Below are 13,858 nucleotides of genomic sequence, written 5' to 3'. Positions count from 1 at the left end.
CAGTTACCAACGTTCCTCTTTCCCATGTAAGGCAATAACTATATAGATTATATTGACAGTTTAAAAACAAAAACAGCTTTTCTCTGATTGTAACCTTTCAAATAATACAGAGAAATAGAGACAGAAGTAAAAATTATCTGAAATCCTTTCCCTCCCCCCAGCGATAATTGCCATTAACATTTTAGTGAACTTCCTCAGGAATGTCTCTCTACATTTATGCATATGTAAAGATACACACACACACACACACACACACACACACACACAGAATGCCTTGATGGGATCCACTGTCCTCTGCAATCTGCTTTAATCACTGAATATTTTCATGGACATTTCTTTCAGTATTAGCAATATTTATCATTTCAATGGATACATAATGTTCCATTGACTGGATATATCGCAATGTAAAAATATCCTGTATTGCTAGGCATTTAGGTGTTTCAAATTGGCAACTATTGTAAATAATGCAGTGATGAGTAAATTTAAATGTAAAATTTTGCAATTGTACAATTATCTCCTCAGGGTACTTTCTCATAAGTAGAATTCTTGGATCAGGAGTTGTTATGCTTATTTTAAATCTTGATATATAGCCAAATTGCCTTCCAGAAAATTGGCCTCATGCACCAGCGGTCCTCAAGAGTGCTTGTTTTCCTATATTTTCTCTAACACTGGCTTTAAAAAATAATTTTAGTATTTCCCAACTGGATAGATGAAGATATTTTACTTTCCTTTTAATTTTAATTTCCTTGATTATTAGTGAGTTTGAGCATCCTCTGCTTATTACTTATTCATAGCTTTTTTGTGCTGATAGTCAATTTTCATAATTCAAGGTAGTTATGTTTTCTAAAGTCCCTACTAACAGTGAAGTGGTCATTATGGAACTGTTGCTCCTAGGAGAAATGTAGGGCCAGGTTCCTGTGAGCCTCTGGTCACAACATTTCATCAACTGTAAATTTGTATTTATGTATGTTTCTGTTTAAAGCTACCTTATTTCATACGTATTGTTGATTCACTGACATTGAACTAACAGCCAACAGCTCTATAAATCATGCCTGAATGAAGTTTACCTAACAAATGTATCTTTTCCATAAGGCACATCAAAGTCCTCTTGCACGTAGGAACGTTACACAGCACGTCAGCATGACGCTGGAGGCCATTTCAAAAAGTGATACCACTCACAAAATGCATAAAAATGCAGAAAAAGTGGCACTAAACAGGCCATAAAAAGGATACTTGTGTAAAGTATGAGAGCTGAAACAAGAAGGCAAAGTGACCTCTGGTTTGACCTCGACTGGAAACGTGCACATCAGGTGACTCAACTTGTTAACTCTGTGCATGTCCTTGAATGCTTCAAAAGTGCTGCACGTATTAGCTTTGGGGTTACAAATAAATTTTAACGAGTAGGAAAATTGGAAACTACGGAATCCATGAATAATGATGACTGACTGTATTCATTTCCTTCTCCCACTTTTCTATTAGGGTGTTTAGCTTCTTCTCATTGATTTGTATAAGCTATCTCCATATTGAGATAGTACTCTTTTGCCTATCCTACTTTATACATTTCTCCCCCAATTTTGTCTTTCGATTTCACTGTTGGTGTCTGTTACGACAGTGGGTTTGGATAGCAGTATCAAACTGCCTCCTGAATGAGGAAGCACAACACTGGAAAAAGAATTTTATTAAATTTCTATTGTGGTGAAAGCGGTTGGCATTTATTTTTATATTTTTCACAGGCACACCAAATTCTGTGTGGTGATTTTTCTCCAGCACCTCCAAATTATGAAAAATCAGGTAAGTCCTGTCCTAACCTACCACTTTACATCATGTTCTGCCTTGATTTGAATGATGGTCTTCATCTGATATTTTCACCCCTTCCAGCGTCTGAGGTCATTCAAGGCCTTTTGCATTTCTGCTTCTTTCCTCCTGTCATGCACCCTGTTATTTTGTTGTACCTCTCCTAACAGTAAGGATGGCAGGATGCAGAAATAAAAGGAGGGGGAAATCCCAGAGAAACATTTCCCAGCAGCACCTCTGAAAAAGACTATACATGTGAGAAGGTTGTGGCGGTAACAGATGTTGGGTGGGACTGGGAAACTAGTATGTATGCGAGTGTTTGAAGTTATTGATTAAAAGTGATTTTGGAATACTAGTAAATTTCATTTACTCATATTACGATAGACTCTACCACAAGCACTTACACACTGCCTGTCTCTTTTACACTAGGTATGAGAATTAAAAAGCCAGCATCTAAGAATCTGATGAGCTACAATCGACTAAAGAAAGACTTTCTGAAGCATGTAAGAATCTTTTTACTTGTCACCCAACAGTGGACCCCTGGAGTAGTGTCAGTGAGTGTGCAGTGTGGCAGTGAGGGTGGTGGTGTGTGTGCGTTCAGAGTGGGTATGAAGGGGATCCCAAATTTACAATCAAGTGACAAATAGAAAAGTACACTATCCTGATGAACATTCCTTCTTTCTTTTTTCAAAATTTTTTTAACGTTTATTCATTCTTGAGAGACAGAGCATGAGTGGGGGAGGGGCAGAGAAAGAGAGGGAGACACCAGAATCTGAAGCAGGTTCCAGGCTCTGAGCTGTCAGCACCGAGCCCAAGTTGGACGCTTAACTGACTGAGCCACCCAGGTGCCCCAGTTGAGCATTCTTTCTTAAAGCATCCTGGACATTTTGTATAGATCTCTCTGGTTGTTGTGGAAACAAGCCTCAAAGAGGCTTAGGTGGATTGGAAATTTCTCTGGTACTGCCTAAATTTTCATCAGTGATATCAGTGATTTGCTGGATTCTGCCTCTTGCAAAAAAAAAAAAAAAGAAAAAAAAAAAGGCAGTAGGTTCTCAGATTGTCCTTCCTTTCTGGAGACCTACCCTGGGTGCCCAGAGTCCTGGCCCACTCCTCATAAGCTTGTTCCACCACCCAATATCTACTATCTCTGCTCCCCCTGACGTGGCTCTCCAGAGCAGGGCCTCTGTGTTTGCCGATCAGACTTTCTCAAAATCAAGTAATTTTCTTAAAGTTTATTTCTTTATTTTGAGAGAGAGTGAGAAGGAGAGAGAGGGCAGAGAGACAGAATCCCAAGTAGACTCCTCACCATCAGTGCAGAGCCCAACACGGGGCTTGAACTCACAAACTGTGAGATCATGGCCTGAGCTGAAGTCAAGAGTCAGACACGTAACTGACTGAGCCACCCAGATTCCCCTCAAGATCCAGTAATTTTTAACAGGATGTTAAAATGGAATTCTTTTTTTGTCTTAAAAGTTCTGGCAGAGATTCCTAAAGAATGAGTTGAAAAAAAGAATAAAAACTAGTTTCTACAAGTACTCCACTGACTTCACCTCAATATAAAAGTTACAACTAATTAGTTTTGCTATCCCATTACTTTTGTTTATTAAGATTTATCTTTAAATTAACTTGAAAAAGGGGTTAAGCATCTGACTTAGGCTCAGGTCATGATCTCATGGTTCGTGGGTTTGAGCCCTGCATCCGGCTTTGTGATGACAGCTCAGAGTCTGGAGCCTGTTTTGGATTCTGTGTCTCCCTCTCTCTCTGCACCCCCGCCCCCCACTCAAGCTCTGTCTCTCTCTGTCTCTCAAAAATAAATAAATGTCAAAAAATAAAATAAATTGACTTGAAAAAAATCCCAACCTCACCCTAAGTAATTATATTTGTGACACCACAGATTTGGTATTCCTAGTTGTATGTATTAGACAAAAACCCTGACTATGAAAATAAGAAATGTTATTCAGGTACCACCTAACATTATCACAAGAACCACCAGTTACATGTACATATCATTTTGGAACATGCTAGTCTATGAGCACCAACTAGCTAATCTCACAAAATTAGCTAATGGGGCCTGGCTAGACAACCCACCTGGGTTCCCCGGTACCATTCAATGATGGCCTTCCAAAAATTGTGCACTTTTCTTGATTTTTCTGCTTTAGGCTTTGATACCTTTCCTAGGGAACATTGTAAGCACGACAGGGCAGGGCTGTGGTAGGCTGTGGAGGGAGTTCTTTGGGGGCATTTGAAGCTGGGCAGTGGACTAAAAGATGTATTGTGCGGGTGGCTGGGGACCTCCCTTCACTGTAGGGTTGCTGCATCCTTCTAGGAAGGGTAGATGATTTCCTGAAAGTGTATTTGTTGCTAGCCGGGCCTCCTGGGGTTTGCTTGGGAGAATCATTAACCATTGCTAAATAAATCAGTCCCTCTTGTTGCGTGGAGTTGTACTCGTTCCAAGCGATTCCACTGCCAGTAGCTGCAGCTGCTCTTGGGAACAGTTGCCTTTCTCTTTGAGATACTTCCCCGGCCCCCACCCCTAAAGTGATTTTACTATACTCACAGTGGCCTCTTTTAAGTCAACAATTCCTGACAAATTAGTGGCATTACATCCTACTCTTGATTTTGCGGTACAACAGGCTAAAAGTACTCCCCGTCCCGAACCTCCCTGCTCCCACAAAGAATATGGGGTACTTGTTTGGGAAACTTGGGGCTTGAAGTTCTGACCAAAAATAACAAATAAACCATGACCTTTTATTTATTAGACAAGGCAAAATCTTAAAATTTTTTAGAGGTGCTGTATTTTGGGGGAGAACAAGCAATGAGGGGTAAAATGTACAAATTCCTGCATCAGCAAAAAGTAGGGATTGAACGAAATCCTCAGCAACACGTAAGGACTGGATGAAATTTTCAACCATCATTAACAATATTCTCAGTTTTTAAAGAATCTGCTTGGCGTTGAATGCCTTGGTAACCATCTTCTTAATACTGCTTTTCCTGGGCCCTATCTTCAAGGAACTCACGTTGTAAAATTGTCAAGTAGAGAAACTCACACCCAGGAATGTGCATACTAAAGGAACCCTAGGGGAGGCAGGGGAAACAATCTTACCACTCACGGATGATTAAGTAAGGGGCGGGAGAGAAGCAGCGATGGTTTGTGATGCCAGGGTTCTTACATGTTTTCTCTCTCCTGCGTTTGGACTGGCCTTCCTAACAGAGACACGATACATGTAATAGGTTAACGGAGATGGAAGAAAATGCAGGAACAATCCCGACTCCTGCTCAACAATGAGGTCTTGGCAACTTCACTCCCAGTTCCGTGCAGAAAGTAACCTCAGTGGAAGGGCAAGGGCTAACAACCAGGCCATTTTTCTCCAGCTTCAGGAACCGTGTAATTCGGCCAGCAAGGTTGGCTCGTCTGAAGACTCAGAAAGTGATCAGTACTCCGTTTATAGCCTGGGAGGACCGTTCTCGTCACTGAGCTGAGTCGGAAAACCCAGTCCCAGAGCTAGAGGCCTGCAGCTTCGTTTAAAGACTTTGAGGTAAGAGTGGGCCCGGTAAGATCTAGACCTTAACCGACTGGCTTTTTCAGACACTTCCCTGGGCTTCAAACACCCTCCATCCCTCGATTTTTTTTCCCTCTTAAATTAGAAGCGGGAACAAAAGTTATCGGTATAATCATTACATAAAATCATTTTTTTAAGAGTAAATACCTGGAGCCACCCTTCTCTGCAAGAACCACAGAAATGGTGCTGTGGCCCCCACAGCTGCAGGCTCCAGCATCAACGGGCCGGTCCCCTCTATCTGGAGCCCCGGGCGGGGAGGGCCGCAGGGGCGTGAGAAAGGCTTTTTTGTATTCAGAGCAATAGCCCAGAAGAGCCGCAGCCTTCCACGGCCAGGCTTTCCTCCGCAGCGGGCGCCGCGGGAAAGCAAACGCGCCCGGGCCGTGGGACACGCGGCGGTGATTCCGGGGACGCCGGCTGGGAGCTTGGGGCGGGGAATGCCGCGGCTTTTCCAGCCCCTGCGCTCCCGGGAGGAGCCTCGCGGCCTCCAGGCCCCGCCCACGCCCCGCCCCTCTGTCCGCCGCGGACTTCCTCTCCCCCTCCCCCTGCTCCCCCTCCCCCCACGCTCCTCCCTCCCGCAGCTCCGCACGTCCCGTCCTCCTCCCGCTCTCCCCGGCGCCGCGCGCTGGAGGCGGGGCTCAGGCGCGGCTGCCGTGGCGGCGGCGCGAAGTCCCTGCGCGCGGGAAGGAGCCAGACGCGGTCCAGGGCCGCAAAGCGTCCCAACGGCTCGTGTTCTTTGAGGGCAAGCGGAACAGTGTGGTTACGAAAGTAGCTACTTCCTACCCCTTGCTGCCCACCTCCCGCCCCGCCCTCTGCCCCCTCCTCCATTTACTTCCATTTACCCAGACCGTCCTTCACATGATTGCTGTTGAATAGAAAAGGTAATTCATTAAAAGTCTCACCACCACCCCTACCACCCCCCCTCCCCCCCCCGCCCGCCTCAACTCCTAGTGGTTATTTTTGTTCTTTAACCCGGGTTAGGCTAAATACATTCCCGGGAAGCCATCTGGTCTGGTTCCCGGGATCCCTTCGTATGGTTTCCATTAAGCTCGCCAAACCGTGCATTGAAAATGTAGCCTTGGAGCCACTCAGGAACCTCCAGGATTTTTGCTTTTGCCAACCTCGTTTAGAGAATCTCAGGCAGAGGGAGGTAAAGGCCTCTATTTAAGTTCTGAGTCAGGTACCCAATGTTCTGGCCTATGTTGTAATTAATATGCTTGACTACTCCAAGAAAATACAACTCTCCATGTCAATTGGCATCGTTCCTTCCTTCCTTCATTCATTCAGTATTTGTTTACCAGATGCAAGGCATTGCTTATTAGAGTTCTGTTTTAATTCTAAAACTCTATGTTAACGGCTTTACAGATGAGGTTACAAAATAACCTGGCCACAGAAATTCAGTTCGAACAGCAGCATTTGTGCGGTTGGGTCTACACCTTTTTTTCTGTTGTCTCCCATTTCTCTATCCCCCACAGACAAAAAACAAATACTGGCTTGTGGGAACATACTCCCTTACACATGGATTGGGGTTTATGGTCCAAGAAAAAAGGAAACAGATTCATACATAGTGTTATAACTGCAAAGTTCCTTAGAATTCATCACAAATAAGCCTGTCAGTTTATTGAGGAGACTCTGAAAGTGTAGAGAAGGTCACTCGGCTTTCAGTACTGTGGCCTAATTTGAGGAAGAGACAGAGACATCAAGTGCCTTCTCATATACTGCACAAAGGACTTTGATCAAACTCAATTCAGTTGTAGTACATCCTCTCTCTTGCCCTTCACTCCGCAGTCCCTTCTCTGTCCCACTCTGGATCTTGCCTGGGGAGGGAGGTGTTACAGCCCTTTCTTCCTTCCCCTAGCCTACGCTTCACTCCCTTCTTTCTCTTTTTCTTCCCTTGCTATCTCCACCACCACCCCCAACCCCTGACCATGAGATTTTATTTGGGTTTTTAAAATGAAACCAGGTGCTACATAAAACAAAAGCAAAGTAATAACAAGGAAAGACTATCCAATGCCTAAGGAATGTGCTGAGTTTTATGACTCAGGCTGTCCTGGCAAAGAACTCCGACTTACATGGAGAGGTGGGTGGCACAGAGCACGGACCATACATGGCAGCCCTGGCCTCCCCAGATAGGCACGGTCAAGGCAGCCTGTGACTCATTTTCATAAAACCAGAGACTCTTGTTCCTTGTGGAGCAAGACTTCCTGGAGGCTAGAGCCAAATGATCTTCAACTTTTCCCTACGGGGCCAGTTCAGCCTGACATAGCAGGGGCCACCTTGATGTTTGCAGGGGAAAGGAGCCTGGGCAGAAGGCCATCCCTGGGAAAGAAACAGGCTTGCTGGACTTGGGCAAGGGTTTTGGTGCACTGAAGTGATGAGTAACACGTATGCTGCAAAGAGACATGAAAAATTGGCTTGTATTTTACTGGAGACAATGGCTTATGAGCTCCAGGTGACAGGACTGCCCCAGTGCCTTGGAAGAGGAGAGTGTGGCAGAGGTGCTGGGAGCCCAAAGGGTGTTTGCTCTTTGCAGTGGTGGGTGGTGAAGAGCGCAGGAAAAGCTGGTCCGATTCTGGCGCCATTTCTGGGGGGGCTATTGCTAATGCAATTGAGAGTAAGTAAGGGCAGGAGTGGGGGTCTCTACATAAACACTCCAGAGACACCCAGGCACACATGCTCACATTCTGAGAATTCTTTGCACATGAGCATAGGAATGGGGTGAGGTGTACATTTTTTCTGTTACTAAGAGACAGGCTGAGAGAGCTGAGAACGCGAAGGAGAATGTCTCTCCCAGCAGAGGTGGTGGGAGGGGTCTGAACTTGGGTGACAAGGATCTGTTTGTGCCTCCTTCATTGCACAGGCCTGGGTAGAACAGGACTGATAGTGTTCTTCTGGTTTCTGCCCACCTCAGAGGAGGCTGTCCCTTTTTGAATGAGAATGAATCTTGACTGGCATAAATGAGATCTTCATGCAGCAGCCTCTTGGAATGGGGCCTTATTTTTCCTTTTCTTCTTTCCCTTTCCATGGAATACCCGTTGAAAAGCTACAGTGACTATTCCATAATTGCAGGAAAAGCTCTGCTCAACTTTTTCACTAAAGTCTACTTACCTGGAAAAATAAAGTCTTTTAAGGACCATGACTTCATAAATATTTATAGTGTGAACAGGCGTCACTCTGGTCCTGTAGGAGAATGGGCTCATTCAGTTTTATTTATGATGTGACACTCGGGTGAGTGACATCCGTCATCTGGGTCGGTCCTACACTCTGTTCCACTGAAGCATGTTTATAGAGTGATTATGCCTGCAAATATTTGCTATATTTAGTCCTTCTCCTCCCCTAACCCCCTCTTAGCCGTTTAAACTCCCCAAACCAGCAAAAAGCCAAGCTTATGGTCTAGGGAAGATTTGAACCCTAATGACAAGGCACAGGGGCTGGAACAAATGCTATAGAAGCATTTGACGAGCTGCGAGGCAATTTGAGTGGGAGCAATGGTGGTTATTATAGCATTCATACACTGTGGTGTTTTTGTTGGGCCTGTATCTAGCAGGTGAGAGCTCTCAGCTGGGCATTTGACAGGTGATGGGCACAAGCCTGGGTGATGAACGCAGATGGGTACTTATGAAACTTTCTTTCCTGGGGAGCTTTCTCTGGACAGGCTCTCATAGCCCTCAAATCTGTCACTGTGCACCCTGGGGATCTGGGGGCAGGGGACAGTGTGAACTCTGTGGCCTCCCCTGGGTCAAGGTTTCTGGTGAAACCCGAGGCTGTCCCCTCTCAGCCACACCTGGCCCCTGGCTGTGGGGTAGCAGCTGCCCTTCTTCAGCTGGGGAGGAGGGAGGGCTACCTTTGGCTTCTAGTTTTACAGCTACACATGCCCTGACCTAGGCATTCCAGGCTGGACCCAGGCCTGCTCCTGGGCTCAGTGCTTGCCTGGGATCGGCTTGGCCACCTATTGTTTACCCTGGGAAGGGCCAGGTCTTGGCACAGAGGCCTGAACTGTTGCCAGCATTTTATTTTTAGAGACAGGAAAATGTTTGCTTTTTGGCAGCTTCTTTTTTTTTTTTTTGTCTTTTTTTTTTCTTTTTTTTTTTGGCACACACCGGGACAGCACAAAAAAAGTTCAAGTGAGAGATTCCAAGCCTTAAATTCATGGCATGTGACATAGGCAATAGTACCATGAACCGCTCAACAGAAGCCTTTGTGGAGCCTAAGGCTTTCCATTAGCAGGCCTCTTGTGCGGAGTGGGTCCTGCCTGTTCCCTCCCCCCACACCCACCAGCAGCAAGAGGTCTCTAGTCCATAGACCCCCCAAACTGGACATTTGATGAGTCCTTTTGCGATGTGTCAGCTGGTCTGAGATTTTGTAGTTCTTACCTCCATTCATTTCCTTCTCTACCAATTCATAATGCAGTCCAACTTGGTAGACAGAGGAAGAAAAACAATCAGCCCGCTAAATCTGATGTTTATCGCCCCTCCTCAGACCCACTGTCATTGTCATCATGATGCTTGGGGCAAAGCATCCAGCTTCCATGGCAAGAAGGGCATTACTACACTTGGAGAGTGCATTTCCAACTTTCATTGAAAATTATTATTTGTCCCAACATTGTCCCTCTTAAAACATATTTTCTAGGTCCTGGGATTCTAATTACTGACAATTTATCTGAAAGCACTATGTAAACTGTAAGACATCGGGCAATGGTAAAATGGAATGAAAACAAAAAACCAGAAGCAGACCCATAAATACAAGGAACAAACTGGTGGTTGTCAGAAGGAAGGGGGGGGTGAGAGGAGGGGCGAAATAGGTGAAGAGGATTCAGAGGTACGAACTTCCCGATAGAAAATAAGTCACGGAGGTGCAAAGTACAGCATAGGGAATATAGTCAGTAATACTGTAATAACATTATGTGGTGACTGACGGTGATTACACTTATGTAGTGAGCACTGAGTAACGTATAGAATTGCTGAGTCACGATGTTGTTTACACCTGACACTGATATAACATTGCATATCAATTATGCTTCCATAATAAAATTTTTTAAAAAAGAAGTTGAATTGCGTTTTCTACCTTCCTTTCTCCCCAGCCTTTCCAAAAATTACTTTCTTTTTCATTGAGGTATGGTTGACACACAATGTTAGTCTCAGGTGTGCAGCATAGTGATTTGACAAATCTGGATGTTATGCAATGATCATCACAAGTATAGCTACCATCTGTCACCATTCAACCCTATTGCAACATCCTTGACTATATTCCCTTTCATCCCTGTGATTTATTCATTCCATAACTGGAAGCCTGTGCCTCCTCATCCCTTCACACGTTTTGTCCACCTTCCTCCTCCCTCTGTGGCAACCACCACACACACACACACACACACACACACACACACACACACACACACCCTTTTAATTACAAAAATAAAACACACGTACATTTGGGGCATTTGACTGGCTCAGCTGGTAGAGCAAGCAACTCTTAATCTCGGGGTTGTGAGTTCAAGCCCCATGGTCGGTGCAGAGTTTACTTTGAAAAAACAAACAAACATGAATATATTCTTCTTTGCCACCTGATTACCTTTCATTTTTCTTTTTGCTGGAGTACATCCTCTGGTAGGTTCCTTTTGCTCTCTCTCTTTTCTCCGCCAGAAAGTGTCTGTGGATAATACATTTTTCTGAGGGCTTGTGTGTCTGAGAATATATTTTCATCTCTCTCTTGAGTGTTAGAGTTGTTATACAACTCTAAGTTTGAATTTACTTTTCCTGAACATGTCTAAGCTCTTGTTCCATTGTTTTCTTGAAACTTCCATGGTTGATCTGAATTTCACTCCATTGTAGGTAATTTATCTGAATCCTATTTTACCTTTTAGGACTTTTTTCACCTTGATGTTCTGGAGTTTTAGTATAATATCTGTATGTGTCAGTTTATTTTTAAAATTTGTCCTCCTTAAGACTGATAGGCTTAAGGGTCAATCTGAGGGCTCCAGTCTTTCTTTAGTTCTAAGATGTGGGGCGGTGAGGAAAAAAGCCAGAAAAGTTATAGTGATCTATACGAAAGTGCCAGGGAGTGGAGAAAAGGAACTAGGTGGCCTGAGTATTGGGAGGAATTTTAAGGGGTTCTAAAGAGAGGGAGAAGAGTAATATTTGAAGGGATTCATCATCAGTAAGGTAAGGAAAATATCCTCAGAAGAGTTTTTAAGATCTGTGGATGTACATCAAGACTATATTCCCCTCTTTGGTGTTTTAGGGAGAGGCTAACACTTGAATTGCTGTTTGTTATATTTTTTCTGTGGGAATGTTTTTTCTGTGATCTGTGGCGGCTGAGACTGAACCACAGACTGCCTTGGATTAATTAGTTATAGAAACAATTATTATTATTCTTATTAAGCAAGTATTTTCTTTCACTCTTTCTCTCATTCTCCCTCTCCTCTCAACTTCCCCTCTTGGTCCAGGCTGCAGGTTCTTCTTTTACATAATGAAGAAATGGAATTACATGCTCTGAGGTCCAGCCACTTCTCTATGACTCTCATTCCCTCTCTCTTACTCATCTTTCATTTACCTACCCAAACATTCTTTTTTAATGGCTAATAGCTCATAAGAAGCATAGACAAATAGTTTGTTCATTCATTTCTGTAATCTAATTAGTCACTAACTGAGCTGTCATGAGTAGACTATAGATTTGGACAGAGAAGATGGGATGTGACCAAGCTTATAGCAGGTCAGGACTCCTGGCTTAAGATCTGGCGTGTGAAGTTTTGCCAACCTCCCCAGAAGAAACTACTCTATCCTGAGGAATTTCTTCCACAGATTGTCTCATTCCACCCACCAGAGTTGATATGAGGCAAAGGGGAGAGATATGGGAAAGGCTCCACTTACAACAGCATCTCTGAGCAGACAAAGGCCAAAGATGGCAACAAAATTAAATTATTCTTTGGGGCACCTGGGTGGATCCATTGGTTAAGCGTCTGACTCTTGGTTCTGGCTCAGGTCATGATCTCATGGTTCGAATCGGGCTCCACACTGACAGCACAGAGCTTGCCTGGGATTTTCTCTCTCTCCCTCTCTCTCTCTGCCCCTCCTCTGCTCTCTCTGTCTCTCAAAATAAATAAACTTACAAAAAACTTTAAAAAATTAAATTATTCTTCTTGAAACCTAATCATTGCATCAGTTTTTATTTTTACCATGTGCATGTATTACCCTTTAAACAGTACTAAAACTTATTAAACTTTTACAAGTATGAGGACTATAGGAGTAATCATTGAGGGTCCAAATTCTCCTAGGAGATTTGGATTGCATGAGGGCTATTTCTTCCACTTCTAAATATACACATTAAAGTGTTTGATAGGAAGAGACCATAAACATATGCAGCCTATATAATTTGAGTTACTCACTCTCCAAACTCAACAGTAATTAGGGCTTGAGTAGCTACAGGCCCAACACCCCTGACAAATACTGAGCTGGTCGATAGATGCTATTCTTTTCATTAGACTTTGAGACATGCCTAAGTAGGAATGCAGTATATCATATTAATACCATTTTGATGTGTAATGTGGCTCTTTTCAGATGACTTCCTACATAGTGATTGAACTTTGGTAAGTGGATGCCTGATGGTCTTGGGTAGGATCAAGATGGGAATGAACTTTCAAGTGCTGAAACTCTATCAAGGTCAAACTCTGCTGACCCTCCCCATTCTAGATGGAGGAATTTGTTCTGTGGATTCTCTAGGTTCAGCCATCGGAGCTGATGTAGGACCTGGAGGAAAGAGATTTTTTTTTTTAATTTGGTGTTTATTTATTTCGAGAGAGAGAGAGAGATACAGAGTCTGATGAGAGACTCAAAATCACAAACCGTGAGATCATGACCTGAGCTGAAATCGAGTCAGATGTTCAACCGAGTGAGCCACCCAGGTGCTCTGTGGACACAGAGGAGAGAATTTTGGAAAAGGGAAAAAGGATTGATGTTCAACCAACAGTAGCATCTCTGAGGGCAGAAGATGCACTCAGAATTAAGTTCAGGAATCCTTTGAAAATGTAGGGCAGCCAGGTGAGACCGGTTCACTTGGACCCTGAAGGAGATCGGGTGTTTCTTCCAGTTGCCATCAACATTTCTTCTTTTCTGGAATGCAAGGTTTCCTCTACTTTGTGTGTGACCAGTGCTCCGTGCATCTCCAGAGAGGGTATATGCTTTCCATGTCATAGGTACTCCTGCCCTTCTGCGAAGAGTGTGACAGTGTGAGGTTTTTAAAAACTATGTGTTACAATAGAAACTTGCATTTACTTTATAATCGCATAATGTTGTACAGTATTTAAAATTTTTGGTTCCTCTCTAACTGATCGTGTCTCCTGACTCTTCGGCTGTCCTACGTTGTCCTTCAGCTTCTGTCTAGACTTTCTGTTCAGCAGTAAATGCTGTATACATTTGTATGTAAATACTCTTCTGGAATTAGGTGCCTAAGGAAAGAATCCATTTTTAAAGGGAGAGAACCTGAAATAATAACCACCCCTTTTTTTTTGAAAA

General features: G+C 43.8%; 1 protein-coding gene across 1 annotated transcript in view; it reads left to right on the top strand.

Moving 5' to 3' along the window:
* CB1H4orf51 (chromosome B1 C4orf51 homolog) overlaps positions 1-5,804 on the top strand; it is a 31,703-nt gene extending 25,899 nt beyond the window's left edge. Inside the window, exons 4-5 of the mRNA XM_053216167.1 lie at positions 1,093-1,203; positions 5,026-5,804. Of these exons, the coding sequence (XP_053072142.1) occupies positions 1,093-1,203; positions 5,026-5,274 (360 nt within the window). The 3' untranslated portion in view covers positions 5,275-5,804. The remainder of the gene's footprint in view (positions 1-1,092; positions 1,204-5,025) is intronic.
* Positions 5,805-13,858: the final 8,054 nt, after the last annotated feature.

This window comes from Acinonyx jubatus, chromosome B1, assembly GCF_027475565.1.
Source record: "Acinonyx jubatus isolate Ajub_Pintada_27869175 chromosome B1, VMU_Ajub_asm_v1.0, whole genome shotgun sequence".
Taxonomy (NCBI): domain Eukaryota; kingdom Metazoa; phylum Chordata; class Mammalia; order Carnivora; family Felidae; genus Acinonyx; species Acinonyx jubatus.
The sequence above is the reverse complement of the archived record's forward strand: the minus strand, read 5'-3'. Positions and strand labels throughout refer to the sequence as shown.